Source organism: Mytilus galloprovincialis, chromosome 9, assembly GCF_965363235.1.
Source record: "Mytilus galloprovincialis chromosome 9, xbMytGall1.hap1.1, whole genome shotgun sequence".
NCBI lineage: Eukaryota > Metazoa > Mollusca > Bivalvia > Mytilida > Mytilidae > Mytilus > Mytilus galloprovincialis.
In genome coordinates this window covers 56,654,357-56,671,253 of record NC_134846.1, presented here as the reverse complement: position 1 = coordinate 56,671,253, position 16,897 = coordinate 56,654,357, and the positions used below count along the sequence as shown (strand labels likewise).

The 16,897-nt window shown below is 33.2% G+C and overlaps 1 protein-coding gene across 2 annotated transcripts in view; it reads right to left on the bottom strand.

Annotated features, from left to right (window-relative positions):
- LOC143045380 (polycystin-1-like protein 3) overlaps nucleotides 1–16,897 on the bottom strand; it is an 81,171-nt gene that overhangs the window by 34,569 nt on the left and 29,705 nt on the right. Inside the window, exons 2-8 of one of the 2 annotated variants that reach the window (XM_076217837.1) lie at nucleotides 14,632–16,074; nucleotides 11,389–13,853; nucleotides 8,440–8,688; nucleotides 3,585–3,763; nucleotides 2,747–2,920; nucleotides 1,836–2,078; nucleotides 1,326–1,450 (exon numbers count right to left, since the gene is read on the bottom strand). In XM_076217837.1, coding sequence (XP_076073952.1) covers nucleotides 1,326–1,450; nucleotides 1,836–2,078; nucleotides 2,747–2,920; nucleotides 3,585–3,763; nucleotides 8,440–8,688; nucleotides 11,389–13,853; nucleotides 14,632–16,074 — 4,878 coding nt within the window. Of the gene's footprint in view, nucleotides 1–1,325; nucleotides 1,451–1,835; nucleotides 2,079–2,746; nucleotides 2,921–3,584; nucleotides 3,764–4,866; nucleotides 4,920–8,439; nucleotides 8,689–11,388; nucleotides 13,854–14,631; nucleotides 16,075–16,897 lie in introns of those variants that run through there. The other variant, XM_076217838.1, reaches the window with a different exon arrangement.

Here is a 16,897-nt window from a genome sequence, read left to right as displayed (position 1 = left end):
AACTGACCATTTTGGTCATGTTGACTTTTTTGTAGAACATTATTGCTGATAACAGTTTATCTCTATCTATAATAATATTCAAGATAATAACCAAAAACGGCAAAATTTCCTTAAAATTACCAATTCTGGGGCAGCAACCCAACAACAGGTTGTCAAATTCATCTGAAAATCTCAGGTCAGATAGATCTTGACCTGATAAACAAGTTTATCCCATGTCAGATTTGCTCTAAATGCTTTGGTTTCAGAGATATAAGCCTAAATCTACATTTCACCCCTATATGTTCTATTTTTAGCCATTGCGGCCATCTTAGTTGGTTGGCCGGGTCACCAGCATACATTTTTTAAACTAGATACCCCTATGATGATTGTAGCCAAGTTTGGTTAAATTTGGCCTATTTGTTTCAGAGGAGAACATTTTTGTAAAAGTTAACGACGACGGACGACGACGGACGACAACGACGGACGCGGGACGCCAAGTGATGAGAAAAACTCACTTGGCCTCTTGGGCCAGGTGAGCTAAAAATCAGTTGAAGAAAGGCTTAACTCATCAGATGGACACAAATACAAGGGGACGTGGACGGGTACTTGTACATCTCAACAACAATATAGTATGGGCAACTTTCAACTTTAAGTTAATCTCACAATCTTTTTTCTATGTTTTCATATTATCATGATTATGGTTGACGTTCATACCTTTAAAAATACATATATTCTTTGGTTTTTTTTTCAAAAATAAAAAATGTCGATGGAATTTTTTTTATTTCTAATTTTCATTTTTTTATTGAAATCTGTATATTTGTTAGTAATGAAAACATCGAATATCGGAACCTTATCACGGCCTCGTTAATGTTAGCAACAGCTCATGTAAATATATATGTGTTAGTGTTTGTAAGTTCATTTTACAAAAACATTATATCAGCTGTAGTTATATTATAATACCACATTTTTCATTTACATTTAAAAAATGACATAATAAATTTAAAAAAAATACCATAAATAAATGTATGATCATATTGGAATAGTTATCTTTACAAACATAAGGATATTCTTAGTTTCATATATTTTTTTAAGAATGGAAATATTGAGAAAAAAGTGACTTTAACAAAATTACAAAAAAAAGGAAAATAAAAAATTAATACATACAAAAAGAAAATGAAAATAAATATAGTTTTCTGATGAATATTTTTTATGTAAGTTCACAAATTGTATCATGTTTTTCACATATGAATTATAATAGGACTTTAATGCCAATCGAAAAAATGAGTAAATGGATTTAGGTACTTATTTAGATTGAATGTTAACACGGCTTATTAATTTTATCTCACCGTAACTTTCAAATAAACTTTGGAATAATCTCCGAATCGGTCGAATACAGATATAACTACTTGAATAACATAATCGTCCAATGGGTTTCCGGCAGGTAGACGTAATTCTGACGCAGTACTTTCTCCTATTAAAGAAACAATTTATTGATAAAAAATATATAAAACATAAATTTTCATACAACTTTTTCTTTGTTCATTTTGGAATATATAATTCAATGTCACATTATCAAACAATAACATTTTCACGCTTTCTAAACTGTCATACTTTGCAAGTATAGTTGCCAACTTCTAAAATACATTTAAAATATATCAATACTACTGTCAGATGTGATTTTATTGCATTTAAAATTTCACTTGATGCGTGAAACCAATTCATTCCAAATGTTGTTTTGAGATCGCAACAGATTGTATAAAAAATTTGCATATCAGACCTATAGACACATAAAAATTCAAAGAGCTTTAATAAAAGTTTTAAAAGTACTCATACTATATTTATTGTATTTAATTTACCTCCTTTGTATATAGGTATTTTTTCTGTTACACGCTTTCCAACGTAATCAGTGTGATTCAGATACAAAAAATATTCATAAAGAAGAGGATTCTCTCTTTCTGCATCCCTCTGTTCATCTTGATCTGTTTCCAAACCTTCATCCTTCCAATCCTTACAGAGAATAGCAAACAAAGAAGACGAAGCTATGCCGGTGGGAATCATATCTTCAGGCGTGTTCAAAATTTCTGCTGCTCTTCCAGTAGCTGAAACAATAACAGCATTATATGAAATGCTAAAAATGTAATTGAAATCATATCTTCAGGCGTGTTAAAAATTTCTGCAGCTCTTCCAGTAGCTGAAATAGCAACAACATACGATAATATGCTAAAATGTGACATTAGCATCTCGCTTTCATCGTGATATACAAAATAAAAACAGTTAGCAGAAAGCAGCTGATATAAACGTGTAATGGTTAACCACATCTTCATTATTCTCTTATAATTGCATTACCAAAGATACAATACAATACATGATAATTTATAAGATCTTGTAAAAGCAGAATAGGACTAGACTTTATATAGAATAGTAGACTTTCAACAACATTCAACGAAAACATGACTTTGTGTAATTATCCTTCGCATCCGACAGTATTTCAAAGTTCTATAAAAAACAGTATGTCGAGTATTTTTCTTGCTTTATCTAATTTATGTCTAAAATCCAAAACAGAATTTAATTTCCCTCTTTAATTATTACTGATGTCTACCACCAATTTCTATGTATCGTTATACCGGTACTTAAATGCCTACTTAGTATTGGTTTGTAAGTTTATACATGTACGTAAAATGTAACAACGTTGTCCAAATATCAGTTATGCACGTTGATTATTTTTTCTTTGATTAAATAAATATACATGTAGCTTATGTATTCCCACCTGAGCTATTTGAAGCTTTACAGGATCCGCCGTAGGGAGGCATGTTCGTGAAAAATATTATTCTTCCTCCACTTTCGTCTATTTCTCCGATGCGGTTCACTTTTACTTTCAACAAATATTTGGTATTCACTTTCACCTGATTTTCTAAGATTACTAAAGTTTTTCTGTTAATACCTTTGTAAAAAGACATAAAAAGAATATATGAACGAAAGAGTTACCAAAATACAGGTAGGCGCTGATTAATATTGTCAATACAACTATAAGAAAATGAAGGTAAAGCGGAATTTAATTATGCTAGTGTTTTTTTTATGTTATTATAAAATTGATTACTGCATGATAACCAAATCATTCTTTGTATGTATATAATAGATGTATAACCATTTTATTTTCCTGAATATTTAAATTTCCATGAAACATTTGTCGCTGGACATGTAACAGCAACCCATAAATCGATCGACTTATTCTTTATTTGACTTCGTCCTTGTTATGTATGTAATACTTGCCACTTGACGTTAAAACAACAAGCAATAAATAGTTTCATCATTGACAAAAACCGTTGAACACAAATGTCACGTCCAAATCACATAAGGTAGGAGGACATTGTCTTTACCGAACAAGGGAAAAATCAGTGTGCTTCTTGGAATATCTCCTCTATTGCGAATGACAAAGTTTTTAATATTTAATTTAGATAAAAGTGAGATAACACAACTACCAAAGCTTAATATATAGCATGGCGCATTTATTTTTTCTCCTTGCGTAATGAAAATTAAATAGATATTTATTAATTTTCATATCCTCTTATTTTAGTTTGTCTCTACATTATAGTTTTAAGATATACCTGTGTCCGTCATCGATTCAAAGTTCTTCTCTGTTACATACTGCTCAGTTGATGTATCAAACCAACTGAGTGACCAATGGTATTCCAGATTAGTAAAATCGATTTTACAATCAAGACACAGAGCTACCATAATGGACTTTGACATTGTAGCATACTTCTTATCACAGTTCAAATCGCATCTAAATGAAACAAAAACATCAACTTATATCACAAACAAAACAAGCATGTGTCTTAAGTACACGGATACCCCACATTTGGCATTAAACTTAGAAAGATCATATCATAAGGAACATGTGTACTAAGTGTCAAGTTGATTGGACTTCAACTTCATCAAAAACTATCTGGACCAAAAACTTCAACCTGACGGACGAACGAACGGACGAACGGATGCACAGACCAGAAAACATAATGCCCCTCTACTATCGTAGGTGGACATAACAAGAGTTAATTGTGTTTTGGTTGCATTTCAAAATTGATTTTTTTTTATTATTTAACAGTTATTGTTACTGTCTTTTGGTAAGGTAAATATGTGGTTTTATTGACTTTTGAAAAAAAAACTGATATTGACTGAGGCCAACGAGAAACGAAGTGTACTGTAAAGAACTGAAATTTCTTCAATGACAGGAATGATAAAAATAAAGAAGATGTGATATAATTGACAATGAGTAAACTTTCCACCAGTGACTTAATTGTTAAACTAATATTAAAGTAGACAAACCATTTCACAAATATTTTCTCAAGTCATCAAAAATAAAGAATGACATTTCCTATAGATTTTAATAGTTTTTTTCTTGTCCTGTTATTCCTCTATTCTAGGTTGGAGGAGGATTGGGGGCCCACAAAATTCTTGAATCCTATTACAATGATATTATTAATGCGAGTGTCCGAAGCCAAGATCCTGTAATTCAGTTGCTATCTTTGGTCTGTTATATTCGTTTTTCGTTTGTTGTTATGTCAAATATACGGCATTTGTTTTATCATTTGAACGACTTCTCATGTTGTCATGTATAATTTGTATAGCTAGGATTTTCATTATTTAAGATAGATGATTACGTCCATATCACTTGTACTAGTTTTTCATTGACATTCATATCACATCTTCTTATATTTATATGGGCAATATAAACATATAACCAACTGTGTAATGTCATGCGATTTGGCAAACCTGTTGTCGATGTTAGAATACATGTAACTACTTGTAACTGTATATTTAAAAAAGAGATACTAGTTTATAAGTATAAGAAGTTTTTGAAGATTTTATAATCACTTGCCGTATAATTACATGAGCGATATATCATGAGCTGTTGTCGATGTCCCCATAATCAACTGTGCACTTACATGAGCAACATTCAAGGATTTGATGTCGTTGTATGATTTGAGAAGAAGTGAAATGATATAAGCGATTTAAAAGGATTTGTATTCTAATTCCCCATATGTGACTAAGGCCGTGTTCACATTGACCTAAACTCGGTGTTGTGTAAGTGTAACTCACACGTAAACTAAACAAAATTACGTTCCAAATTGATGAAATTCAATGTTTACATGTAGTGTAAAACATGTTTTGTCTACATGCAGTCGATAATCGATGCAGGCCTTGTGTAGATTAAGTCAAGGCCGTAACTACCGTTGAGGCAAGTGAGGCAATTGCCTCACTAAAATTTCGACACTGATTATTTTTTTTTAATACATATATATATAAATATAATAGACATTTGTTGTTCTGTCTCAACCTTAATTTCTATATAAACTTGTCATCATTCCTTTTAAACTATTCTTCCTGGATATAACTCAGCATCTCAACGGGTGATGTTTCTCGATTACTAGTACATTCACGGGGGGTGGGGGGGGGGGGGGTAAATTCCTATTATTGGGTATACGGGGATGTGCCAAAAATATGGGTCATAATTTTGCCAGATTTTATATAAAAATGACCCTCCTTTTTATTCTATATTCTATTCTACATATCATATATAAATATGCTATTGAGAATCTTACATTATTAATGGTCAATTATTATATTAAATTAAATCAATTCATTTGAAAATTCATCTTTCAAATAGGTTCCCAATTGAACCCCGGAAATTTGTCTCCTGATTTGATCTTCAACGTTTTGAATATTTTAAAAATTGTATATAAGTATAGGTCATTCTTTCTTAAATATTTATATAACTATATGTACTGAATTTCAGTGAATGTTATATTAAAATGGGTACGTTTTTTGAGGCAAAAAGGGCACACCCCTACCAAAAAAATATCGAAGTTATCGAGTCTGAGTATTGCATATAACTTCATTAGGATAAGTAGACTGACAAATCAAATACTGGTCCTCGGAAGGGGGCAGTCCTGTCTGCGTATTCATTTCACGAACTTTAATCTTTCTCTTTACAGATTAATAAAATATAAATAATATGAAACATGAATGCAAGGATTAGCTTTTATCCATGATGATGTTTCTTTAACCAGTGGCGGATCCAGAACTTTGCCTAAAAGGGGGGCGCTCCAGTCATGCTTCAGTGATTCCCTATATAATCAACCAAATTTTTCCCACGAAAGGGGGGCCCGGGCCCCCCCTGGTCCCCACTGGATCCGCCTATGTTAACCTTGATAAATTGAAAGAATATTCCATATTCCAATTTGATATTATTGAGGAATGGTAGAACCTTTAACACAGGATTTTGTCTTTACTTGTTCGGGACTACGGAATTTCGTTCTATATTCGGGGTTTCGGAATCGGACACCCCAACCCCTAACCCCTAAATTTATAGATTCTGGAACTAATATACAACCAACTATTTCCAGAAATAATTTGAAATTACGGAACTGCATGTAAACGTCAAAAACTCCATTCCAATTCCCCTGTACCCATATCATATATACTTACTCTATTGATAGAATCATATACATGTATCTTATCTTATTCTATCCCTAGTTTTCCTACTCTTTGTCAGCATAAAAGCGAGTTTAATATTTTGTAACTGCGACTGTATGATGGTGCTTACAGGAAAGCTTAATTCCCTTTTTCCAAACAAAACTGTTACTACCGATGCTGCTACCAAATTGCTGATGGAGAAGGAATTGGATTCAGACATTGATCATTGTGTTGATGATAATGTGCTACCTTTGTGAAACACAGACTGCCCTGAAACGACTGAAAACTTGGAAAAGAGCATGCATGAGTGACGAGAGATTGTGCGGTCTTGCCATGCTCCATGTTCATCGCGATAAGGATATCAGCAGACCAAATTATGATTCTGAAACGATTTGAATGAACCGGCCATCGAAAAAATTGGCAAACTCTATACTGAATCGATGTTTGTTCTATGTTCTAGCAGCAGACTCAAACCAGAGATATTTTGATGATTATCTTACATATATATAAATTTAAATAAAGTTGTTAAAAATTTGGTGTTAGTAATTTTAAAAAAGTCTTAAAATATGTAAAAGTGTCCAAATTCAAAGCATTATCAAACTCTCTAAAAATGCCTAGAATGCAGGATTTTGCACCATTCATTTCATACCCTCCAAAAAAATTTTGTTTGTCTAGTACATGTATCTCGGATCCGTTAAATTACCTGTACCGATGTAATGCATTGGCGATCATTGGCTTTGAGAATAAAAATATATATTCTTCGCCTGTAAGCACGCTGCTGCAGCCTACGTTTTCTAATGCTTAATCGAGACATCTTTATTATTTTTAAACTACTGCAAATCATCAAAATGGCTTTTATAAAGAAGCAACCAGTCAACTTAAAAAAAAGGGGGGGGGGGGGGTATTTTGTTAATTTATCTGAGCCAGAATTTTTTCCGCGCAAACGTTTTATTCCGAGTTTTTTTTTCGTTGCTGTTAATCAACTTTTTTTTTTCAACATGTAACACTATAATGTATGGGGAAACTCTTGATTTAGAATATTTTTGTATCATCTGTAGGACCTTTTTTTCTATCCAATTGGGGTTCGGAATATTTCCATCAATACCCCCCCCCCCCCACCCCACGCCCCGATTTGAAGTCAAATGGTTGTTCCGTTACTGCTAGAAAAGTTATCCGAAAACTTTGCATTCGGTTCTACGTAATGAACATTTAAATGACATAGAGTTTACAAGTGTAAACAAATCTTACGTACAGGTAATTAAACAAGATGTATAGATGTGACCAAATTTAATGTGAAACCAATGTCCAGTACATTAAACTAATTGTAAACAAGTTTACTGTACATGGTGTTTGGTGTGAACACAACCTTATTAATACATACATGAGCCGTATGTCAGGAGCTTTTGTCGACGTCCAAACAATCAGCTTTGTACATACACGATTGATATTTCAAGAGCTAGCGCTGTTGTCGATGACTCTCACATAATCAATGTATCTTAAGTTATTGTCGATGTCACCACAACCAGCTGTATACTAACATAAGCGATATATCAGGACCTGTTGTCGTTGTCTCCACAACCATCTGTATACTTACAGGAGCGATATATCAGGACCTTTTGTCGATGTCCCCACAACCAGCTTTATAATTACAGGAGCGATATATCAGGACCTGTTGTCGATGTTCCCACAACCAGCTGTATACTTACAGGAGCGATATATCAGGACCTGTTGTCGATGTCCCCACAACCAGCTGTATACTTACAGGAGCAATATATCAGGACCTGTTGACGATGTCCCCATAATCAGCTGTATACTTACAGGAGCGATATATCAGGAGCTGTTGTCGATGTCCCCACACACAGCTGTATACTTACATGAGCGATATATCAGGAGCTGCTGTCGATGTCCCCACACACAGGTGTATACTTACATGAGCAATATATCAGGAGCTGTTGTCGTTGTCCCCACACACAGCTGTATACTTACATGAGCGATATATCAGGAGCTGTTGTCGTTGTCCCCATTATCAACTGTGTAAAGTTATTTGGTGATTGATGGACTGAGTTTGTAACAGTCACTCCAACAGTTACTGCATAGCCTTGATTTACATCATTCACTAGGTTTAACACCATGATGCCTTCAGATTCCGGTACAAGCAAACGAAAACAATCACCATTCTCATTGGTTCCCTTTTTGTAGTTATCCGACAAATCTTCAATAGTTGTAGCAATTATCCTAAATAATAATATATTTAAGCCATCTATAAGGTTAAAGGTATGATATTTTGATATTTTCATAGTATTTTATTCGTTGTATTGTATATATTTTTTTTATTTTTTAGTAATATTGAATTAAGCGAAAACCATACATTTGAATGATCCTCCTTTGTGTCGTGATTATTGTTAAACATGTCAAGTGTAACCAGTAAGGCATTTACATCTTAAATATTTGTTCCAGTAAATACTTGGATTCAGGTTGTCCATAAACATGATTAGTACGAAGAGCAATATTTTGTTCGGATTTTAAGAATGGACAAAGCTTATAAAACAAAAATGTTTTTTTTATTAAGGAATGACTGTATTAATTTTTCTATCTATGAAGAAATAACATGAAAAATGCGGTGCACACTGTATAACGCGCGTAGCGGGTTATTTTTTTTAGTGTGCACCACATTTTTTATGTTATTTCGAATAGGCAGAAAACATATTAGTCATTTCTTATAATTTTATTCTTAATTCCATTTTAAACCGAAGTAAATCATGAAAAAAACGTTGATGATGTCACTGTCATATGACAAAATTAAGTCTATGAGCTGATAAACAAAACGACGTCAGCTAATCAGAAGACGCGTTACGTACAAAATTAAATTATTTGTATATAATCCTGTTTAAGGCTGTTATTTACTGCGGTTAAAATATTTTACAAGTATTCGATCTAATATGTTATTTCAGTCTCAGAAATCAATGTCTGAGGATTTTTTTGAAAAAATATTATAACTAACAATTTAACACACATAATACTCATGAAACCATTTTTAACCAACCAAATTATCCAAACTTTGGACAATTTAACCAAGAAAGAGTGACTCTCTAATTGTAATAACCTCTAACAGACAAACCCTATTCGTGACTTCAGACGGTAAAATGCAAAACCCTGTATTTTTGTAATAAAATAATTGATGGCCAAGGTAAATGTTAAGGCTCGGTAAACATGATATCTTTATAGATCTAATGACAGTTTATTTGAACCAAGACAGAATATATCGCCTTTGTCTTACTAAAATTCTGTATTTTGATTTTACCGTTTTAGAACCAAAATTTGTTTGGTATAATATCCACACGGAACAACTTTCAGTAAATTTTCTTAAACTGAACTCTGTGTTCAACTTATATTTGGAATCGCTCATAACCGATCTTATTCGTACACATTCAGATTTCCTTACATCAGGACATCGAAGAAAATGACACAGAGCAATGCTATAGGTTTATCTCTCTGTGGACAAAACATTTCTTAAAACAATCAATCAAGGCAGTATTTTTTGTCATACATGTGTCATTTTGTACATTATTTCTACTTTGTAGAATTTGTTTTTATTCATCTCTTTTTCTTATACAATATTTGTTGTAACCTATATTTTCTAAAAACAAAAACAAAAGCATATTGAAAGTAACCAAACGAGCATCAATCAATACTTATACACTTGTTGTCCAAAATGGTAGACTAGAAGAAAAATGTAATCCTTAATCCATCATCAGAATATGTACTATGATTCCAGGTAATGAAGAATCATTATCATCTCATGTAAAGTAATACACAACAAGTTTTAGATGTCTTAAAAGCTGTGGACTGCTTCGCTCTATCCTAATTCAATGTAATTTGTGTACATGTGGATTTTTAGATGGTTGATTGGTATAAAATGGATTTACTTTGAGAGTGTGCGTTATGAGTGTGCCTCTCTGGAGGTGTGCCTAGATTAGGAGAAGTTATAAAATACAGATAATGCCTTTTTAAGGTAGCACAATACAAAGATTTTTCATCCCCAATCAGACATCTTTAAACTGGTGTAATTCCACTCATCTTTCTTTAAATTTTATAAATGAGGTACCAAAAGAAAGAAGAAGGATTAATCTTTCAAATTGGGATAATTTCATTATGAAATAATTATTACATAATTAATTGTTATGTAATTAGTTTCCATATTGTGATGTCCATACTTGAATGAATTTAGCTTCTTTGTTATTCATAGCATCCCAAAATATTTTATAGATTCTTGCACAACACAGTTTGACCTCCATATAAAGAAGGATGAAATGAATTACATCAGTTTCAAGTTATCTGATTGGGAGTGAAAAAATCTTTGTATTGTGCTACCTTAAAAACTTTGTACATAGGTACATTGTTGAATAGGTACCAGGATTATAAATAAGTACGCCAGACGCGCGTTTCGTCTACACAAGACTCATCAGTGACGCTCATACAGAGGATCAAAATATTTATAAAGCCAAATTTTAAATTAGCAAAACAAATCGTGCATATTTCAGATTGACAAAGCAAATATACGTGACTGTATTGATAATTGATATTTCAATATTGAATTTCAGTGTGCAATATATGCATAATAAAACGAACATGAATTAATGACAGTTGATCGGAACCGATATACACATAGTTGATTTTCCGGCTTTTAATGACTTAAGGAGACAATTCTGCATTTCTTTATCTCATTTGAACCAATGGCTGTTGCTGATTCTTAGCCGCATCATAAAGTAACCATTCATTGATCAGTAATTGTTTCAAGATGGCGTGTATGTTTTCTGAAACTAGTAGCTCCGCACCGTGATGCGAATCAATAACTTTCTAATTCAAATATTTTCTTACTTGTTATACAAACAATTATACTACAGCTGATCAAATATTTAAAATGTATATACTTACAATTTGCAAGACCAATCAAACGTGAGGTTTTTATTCCCTCCGTATCCGATGCTCACGTCATATGACGACATCAGAGCATCCAGTGTGATATTTTTCCTCCAGATCTTGGCGTACCTCTCATCTCCTCCTTCTATGTAGGCATACGGGGGAGGTTTAACGAACTGTATATATGTGATTTCATAAATCCAGGTTAAACTTAGAATTGAAACATTTAACCCTACCATATATATATTTTCGGGAATAGAACCCTTGGCGAAACGAAACGATCCTCTAGGTTCCGCTTCAGGCGTATAATCAAACAACTGTCTAGTATTATTTTCTCCAAGGGTGTATAACTTCCAATAAAATCTGACTATCTTGTTAACGCAATATATGGCCATACGACTAGCTAAGTCAAAATCAACAGATGTATATACCTTCAATGGGTTACTTTTATTTGCATATTGTCTGTCAAATATTCCATTAACAGTGTAACAATCATTATATGATTCAACATTAGTTGTGTTTGAAAATTTGTCATAGTTGTTTTGGCAATCTATTTTGGCAGTGAGGTTTCCTAATACTTTATACTGATAATTAAATATCAGAGGATTTTCAAACGATATATTCTGTGTTTGTTCATAAATTGTGTAATCTATATAGTCACCCATGTCATACCGACATTTGACGAACGGCAAAGGTGTATTTCTAGCATCAACTAGGCCAACCCACACTACTGCGTTTCCAGGTGGAAAAATAGTTCTTTCTGTCACGTTAATAATCAGAATACTCAAGTTAAAGTCAACCTTTACAAAATCATCATAATATAAAATCTCTGTAAAATTACTGTTCTTTGCAATTATATTTGGTCGGTATTGCTTTATATAATAGTTATACGTATGGTTATGTACAAATACATCACTACTATCAAGCTGAGTATGGTGTATTGTTTCTTTTGTGCTGACTGCTAAATCGTATGTGCCATACATACCTACCCATTTTAGTATGTACTGAAAAACGGTTTTCGATACATCTCCGATATACTTTTGTAAATAGAAATCGACAGCTCCAATTTTTATGCGTAATATTCTTATCTGATCTATACCTCGATCTCTTATCGTAACAGTTATATTATAATGACCCCTTTTGGAATATGCATGACTATGGTATTTTCCATCTGTAACTTCAACTGAAGTTCCGTCATTGAAATCCCAAGTAAACGTTACATTAGGAGTGAATCGCACGCATCGAAAAAGATGAACAGTAAAATCAGCTGTACATGGTAGCTGACCTGCATCAGGAGTCATATTCATTGGTACTATACTGGGATACTCAAATTCGTAATCTGAAATTGTCACAATTTGTGCATCAATGGTTGTAAACAATGATTTCGTAGTTACATAATTGACACATGTAATGTTCACATTTTTCACACCTCCTGTTGTATACACATACTGTTTCATTATTGTAGTTCCATATACAAAATGAATTGTTTCATTAACACCCGGATGTGAATCTTCATATTTGAAATTACACGTAACGTCGGTTGGCGGTGGATTGTTTGATATCATGTCTACCGTTAAAGATATAACACCGGATGGTATAGGAATCATATAAGGTGGTAAGGGATTGATTTGCAGTGGGGGAATTGGATACTGTATTGTAATATTGTATTGCATTGTTTTGCTGTACTCTGGGTTGGAGGCTTTGAAAACGACTTTGTAAACCCCAGGTGAATTGTAACTATGATATTTTATGGGTTCATTATATTCTTCATACAAAACATTCGGAACATTATTTACTTCAGTTCCATCTCCAAATGTAATACTATACTCAAAACCACTTCGTAAGGCGTTTTCAAAATTGAATGGTATAACTTCGTTAACCTCAGCAGCCCAGTCAGATGTTATTATAACATTGTTTATATTGTCCCAAATTCTAGCCGTTACATTTATCTCCTGTTTAGTCAATTCCGCTTGAAATCTCATTGCTACATTTTTGTACTCTTGCATTGAGTAAAAATGGTCAAATTGATAACCATTACTGTCAAGCATTTGAGTGAATTTATCATTCACTGTCATATTAGTTGATGTTCCATCATCAAAGTCAACGTACAAATGAACAATTCCCATTGGAATACGAGTAGATACATCCAATTTTACAATGAAGGTCATGATCGAATACGAATTAATAAGACTAGATTGCATCTCCACTGAAAATCCTGCCACAGAATGGACAACTTCTACCTCGAGATCAGTTTGTACTATACTATTTATCGCATTACGTGAAATTGAAATAACGTTGTATATATGAGGATCTGTGAAAGTGTAGTCAAACTGCATATGTCTGACCATTCCGTTCTCAAACTCAACCATTGAATTTGTGTCTAGAAATAAAAGTTCCACTTCTGGGCTACTTCCGGATGCAAAAACAACATCGAATTCGACATCATGTTGTACTAAGTGTAACGAATCGTTTTGGAAGACCTTAAAAATAGTAGTTTAATTTGATTTGAGAAAAATTTCAAATTTTATTACAAGGACAACTGAATAAATGTCATGCTAAGAAAACTCGTAGCTTACCTCTACATGCTCTAATCATGTTCATATAGGAACTGCTTACAATTCAAGACGTAGCACCTCATTGCACCTCACTTTAAGGTGGGTTGAGTTTGCTTCTTTATTCAAATTTGGATTTGTTGTGTATTGTTTTGTGGTCTTTTTGTTGTCTCGTTGTGGTATTTATTTAGGTTATGGCGTTGTAACTTTTCTTTCGACTTAATATCTTTATTTTCCCCATTTATTTTTATCTCCTTTTTATATCCCATTGTATTCAATCTTTGTTTATATTTACGAGCATAATGACCTAACACATACATTTTTTTCGAGTAGTTTTTACCCCATTTGAGAAAAACCAACGCTACCTTTTTGATCGTTTCACAAATATATATATATTTTTTTGTTTTTAATTGTGTTATTGTTACTGTTTTCTTTACCATTTTATTCGGCCATTACATATGTACAATATTCTTTTTTTTAAAGACAGAAAATCTTTATTGAAGATACCTTATCTTTCTCTTTGTTTTATATTTAATTTTTTTTAATTACCAACTGATGTTGCGGTTCCAGAGTTGGGGAGGGGGTATGGGGTTTGAACCCTCTATCTTGACAGTCGATACTTTTGAAAGGGGATATATGGTTGGAACCTCTATCCCCCGTAGAAATAGCTGGATTCGCTCCATAACTGTCAATAGTTCCTTCTTACCTGAAATTCAGCAAGTTGTTCTTCATAAAACAATGCAACACCTCTTTGTTGTGTTTCGCCTGATTGGCTGCTTAGTTCAATGGCTATTTTATACGTCCCATACGGATATGATTTCAATTCGTTTGCTGATACAACCACCGAACCTGAGTGGCCATCTAACGTTGTTTTTAGTGGAATTAAAGTGTCGGTAATTATTGCTGCAGATGCGGTAATGAATTCACCAGCGGTGTATGTGAAAGCAATAGATTGATCGACCGAAGTTGAATTATCTAAATATAATCTGTTATGACCTGTTATTTTAAAACCTTCTAGTTTAGAGAGCATAAATACACGTGTTGTCAACAATTGTGAGCTAACAGAATTGGAACAATTAACTTGGACATCTTTGTCACCACCAGTTGTATAAGTGTGTGAAGTATTTAGGGATGTAGTAAAAGTGATTGGGGCATCAATGTTTACTCCCACTTCACCTGTTTCAAAAACAAAAGTACACGTCATACTGGTTGGTGGAAGATCGTTTTTAGTCATATTGATGATGAATACTGCTCCATTTTCTAGTAATGGAAAGTAGTTTGGATATGATGTCAGGTTTGGCCAAATACTGAGGTCTGGAACTGGATTCTGAATGACAATAGTTTTAACAAATGAATAACTATAAATTGGATTTGCGACAAATATGGTGATGCTGTATGTTCCTTTAATAGTGTAGTTATAAGACCAGAACGATTCTCTTCCGGTTATCAAAATATCAGGATCACTGTGTTCCTCATTTCCGTTGCCGTAAACTATTCTGTATTGATACCTCTGCGTGTTCAAATTGTAATTTGTGACAAAAATTTCCATATTGATTCCAGCAACGCTTTTAATTGACGGAAACGTTATATTATTCCAAATTGATAAATTGAATGAAAAGGACTGACTGTCTACCGTTGATGAAATTTTAGCTTCCACGTTGTAGTCACCTTCTGTCATAGACTGATAAGACGCCATTACACCTGTACTAACAAGGTCGTGTTCATTATCCAATTCAATTTTTAATACAATAATATCATTATAAAATAGCTCAAAATTAAGTTTTCCCATCGGCAACCTATCCAAGCTATCTAGGGTTATCTGATACACAACTGGACCATGGTCTGTACCAAATGAAGTATTATTTTGGACGTTTGTTACAATGTCAAATCCTTCGACAAGCCGCACTACCTCAACAAATGCTGTTATATGCTTAGGGTCACTTACGGAGTTCCAAACAATGACTGTCATGTTGTAAACTTCAGGAACATCAAATGTTGTACTCATGTTGATTTCTCTAACGGAACCTGTACACACTTTGCTTAATACAGTAGTATTTTCTATTTTCCAATCACTGTGTACGTTACTTCCGGAAGTTAAAGTTATCACCATTGTTGTTTCAGTGTTTAGTAATACAGTGATGTTTTCAGTCTGTAAAAAGGATTTTAGTTATATTAATTTCAATGTTAAAAATTCAGTATCAAAGTGTTGAATAATGGCTGTGTTGTATTTGTACCAAATAGTGCCTAAATTCGGAATGGAATATTGATTCTGCAATAACTTCAACCACATTGTAAAGTTTGGCTTATTTTTAGAAAATCACGTTAAACGTGACGTGAACAAATTTGACAATAAACTGGTTTTTTTTTTACGTTGCAGAATAATCTGAAATAATAACTTAAGTTTAACGTCTCAGACACGTAAACTTTTTTTTTAAATATCCTGAACGGTGACCTGTTTGTTTTTAAATCATTGTACTTCTTGTTAAAAGTGGATTGTCCCGGGTAGGCTATTTTCATAAATTTACGTCCGTAGTCGTCATCATACTCGTCGTTTATTGTATTGTCTGTCGTTAATAATGTTTTGCAAGATTGTAAGAAGTAAAAACTGGGAATGTGGGCGGGAAACGTGGGAACATTAGTTGTGTAATCGTAACACAGTTCATGGAGTCGAAACTCTACAGGACGTTTGTACACATTCTGAAGTTGGACACCTGTTTTTTTTTGGTATTGAAGTTTTTGCTTTTTCGGAGTCGGCAACATAGTAGTATTTGATTAAGATTTGTAACGAACTCAGTCATAATTAGGATATATTCCTTACAAATCTCATAACAACAATGCTACCAGTGTTTGAAATGGATCATGGAGGCAAAAATTTAATACTTGTTCATTATTTTGAATCCATTATGGAAACAGAAAACTTTTTAAGTGATCAGATTTATCTAAAGACAGGTATGCAGAAGAAAAAGTACATT